This window comes from Sphaeroforma arctica, assembly GCF_001186125.1.
Source record: "Sphaeroforma arctica JP610 unplaced genomic scaffold supercont1.2007, whole genome shotgun sequence".
NCBI lineage: Eukaryota > Ichthyosporea > Ichthyophonida > Sphaeroforma > Sphaeroforma arctica.
This window is the reverse complement of record NW_014038551.1, coordinates 4985-8230: the sequence shown is the minus strand read 5'-3', so window position 1 is coordinate 8230 and position 3246 is coordinate 4985. Positions and strand designations below refer to the sequence as shown.

Here is a 3246-nt window from a genome sequence, read left to right as displayed (position 1 = left end):
TTTATAAAATATATACGTGTGTGTGTTTTGTATATATATATATATTATATACTATATGTTGATAAATATATATTATTGTATTTATATTGTTAGATTGTAAGATTGTCATGTTATTGTATTTACTATATTTCTATATTTATGTATGAATGTGCATACGCTTTTAGTTTCACTAGGATAGGTGCTTTAGTCAAATGTAGTATATTTGTTTATATACGCAAACTGAAATGCGTTGTATGTGAATAATATGCTATTCGAATATGATATCTAGATACCTATATATATATATATATATATAAATATGCATGAATGTATGTACATATACATAAATATATGCGTATTACGTATATTTCTGTGAATGTATTATTCGTTACGTCTATAGTATTTTAATTGCAACTGCTGATGTGCGTCTTTTTGTTTATCCGTAACCCTTACCACTCCTGCTACAGTATCTACGCACTAAAATTACATTTCACATGTTTTCAGAAAGTCCTCGTCCCGATTCCTGATTAATTGTCTACCACCATTACTGCAATGTTAGTTCGCCTGGTATAATATCAAGTTACGCCAGGATCTATTTATAGTGCAGTCTCAATTAATCAATTCCTAGTTAATTGTCCACCACCACCTCATTTATATCAAGTTGGTAGGTAAGTCGACCATTCATCGCCAGAATCTATGTATAGAATTCTATGAATATTATCTACTGCGTGCGCACGCTATCCGCCCCTGGCCCGTCCGAATCTATTGATAGCTTCTACGATTCCTCTTTATTTGTCCGTTGCTATCTTACCTTGGTTGGGCCTGCCGATTTGTCGTCCTTGTCTTGTCAATGTACACCTATGGCATTTTATAATTCTGACTTAGTCCTTCTTAATTGTCCATTGCCACGCTACCTTTGTTGGGCACGGAGGCTAACCACGCCCGCTACACCAAATGCTTGTCTTGTCAATGTACATCTATGGCATTTTATATTTCTGACTTAGTCCCCCTTAATTGTCCATTGCCACGCTACCTTTGTTGGGCACGCAGGTTAACCACGCCTGCTACACCGAATGCCAAAGCCGTGCGCGTAGCCGATGACACAACCAGAAACCTCAATGATAGGTAGGTAATGCGAGCAAGTGCTCTGGAGATGAATATCTATTTTTAGATATACAAACAAATGTGTGGACATGGTATTCACACACTCATGCCCGTCTATGTGAGTGCTTCTCATACCTATGTGTATGTATATACAAATTGATATGTATGTACAAATCTGTAGTACGTACAACTGTATGTATGTATGTATTATCACACACACGTGTCCGCATATGTGAGTGCTTCTCTTACCTATATGTATGTATATACAAATTGATATGTACATACAAGTGTATGTGTGTACGTATGTAGTATCACATACACATGCCCGCATCTGTGAGTGCTTCTCGACTCTATATGTATGTATATACAAATTTGTATGTATGTACAAGTGTATGTATGTATGTAGTTGTTATCACATACGCATGTATATCAGTATATTGTATACATTTGGTTCGTATATGACTTACGTTACGTATTGCTTCATATTACGGGATATAGATATACTGGTTCATTACTGCCGTAGCATGCTTCTGCTGAATGTCTGTGTATCTTTCTCTTTCTCTGCTCAGGCGATTAGTCATCATCTGCGTAGGATTGCCCGCTCGAGGGAAGAGCTTTGTTACCACAAAGGTATGCGATATGTCTGCTACCATTTGCGGTATATATGCTAGCTTATGGACTGTTGCCATGGCTACCTAAAGGTGTATGACTTGTAACTCATGGACTGTTGCCATGGCTACCTATAGGTGTATGACATTTGTAACTCATGGTCTGTTGTCATGGCTACCTATAGATGTATGACTTCTGTAGCTCATGGACTGTTGCCATGGCTACCTATACGTGTATGACTTTTGTAACTCATGGATTGTTGCCGTAGCTACCTATAGGTGTAAGACTTTTGTGTTATATATACTTTCTCATAGACTATTACCATGGTTGTGAATAGACGTCAAATATGATTCGCGAAATATACGCATGCTACTGAATTATCATCAAAGTATGTATGAAGCTCATGGATTATAATATCATGGATGAGAATATGTATGAATGTATGAAGCTCATGGATTAATATCATGGATGTGTGTAGGTGTATGCATTACATTGGTCGTGTTCGTATGCCATTCGTATGTTGTCGCGTCCGATTTATGGGCTGTCTGGTGTCCTGTGTGTTATATTTTGGGCACCGTTTGCACCTTTTCAAGTCCACTATGGGACGGTCGATGTGCAACTTCGAGGCGATCCAGTTCTCAGTTGGGCCTTTTTTTCTGTATTAGTCGCATTAGTATGGCATATCGAGCGCATACAACCTGAAAGGATAGCCATAAACGGCAGGCTGTGCCGAGTGATAGCTATATCAATAATAGCTACATCAAACATTTGGTTTCTTGCCAAGTTCGAGACTTACATTGCATCTGGTTTCATGTTTCGTCCGAAATTCAGCTCGCCAGATACCTCAAATGGATTGGTTACGAAGCAAAGGTCTTCAATATTGGCTCGTACAGAAGAGACCGGTTGGGATCGTTCCAAAATCACGATTTCTTCCGACCCGATAATCCCGAAGGCATCAAAGCGAGGACAGAGATGTGTCTGGTGAGTTTATGCGATACAACTATGTATGTATCCGATCTAGATACGTATATGCACAACACGCCTGTGTGTGTGTACAAAGCACATACTTATTTGTGACACATCTATGCGTGGATACAGAACATACATGCTTGTTTATAGCACACCTAAGCGTGGGTATGACATAGATATGTATCTGCCAAGCACTCTGATGATACCTCCGAGGTACCGAACATACATGCTTGTTTGTAGCACACCTAAGCGTACATATGACATAGATACCTATATGCCAAACACTCTGATGAGACCTCCGAGGTACCGAACATACAAGCTTATTCGGAACACACGCCTATGTGAACGCATGGCACACCGACGGTACGTGCAGATGAATTACAGACTCACTCACATGTGCAATGCAGCACCTGGCGAGTACAGCTGAGTGGCTGCAGTGAGGCATGCCTGTGTGTGTGTGTTTATATATATATATATATATATATATATATGTGTGTGTGTGTTTATATTCATATATATTAGTGTGTGTGTACAGGCGAATTGGTTCAATGGAATGCGTACGTACAGTGCAACTGTACGTATTGT

The 3246-nt window shown here is 39.1% G+C and overlaps 1 protein-coding gene across 1 annotated transcript; it reads left to right on the top strand.

The window, feature by feature from the left end:
- Nucleotides 1-2523: 2523 nt before the first annotated feature.
- On the top strand, nucleotides 2524-2673 carry SARC_12003 (hypothetical protein; the record flags this gene model as incomplete). Its single annotated transcript, XM_014293899.1, has 1 exon — nucleotides 2524-2673. A coding segment is annotated over one exon (150 nt), but the record flags the coding sequence as incomplete, so codon positions are not given.
- Nucleotides 2674-3246: the final 573 nt, after the last annotated feature.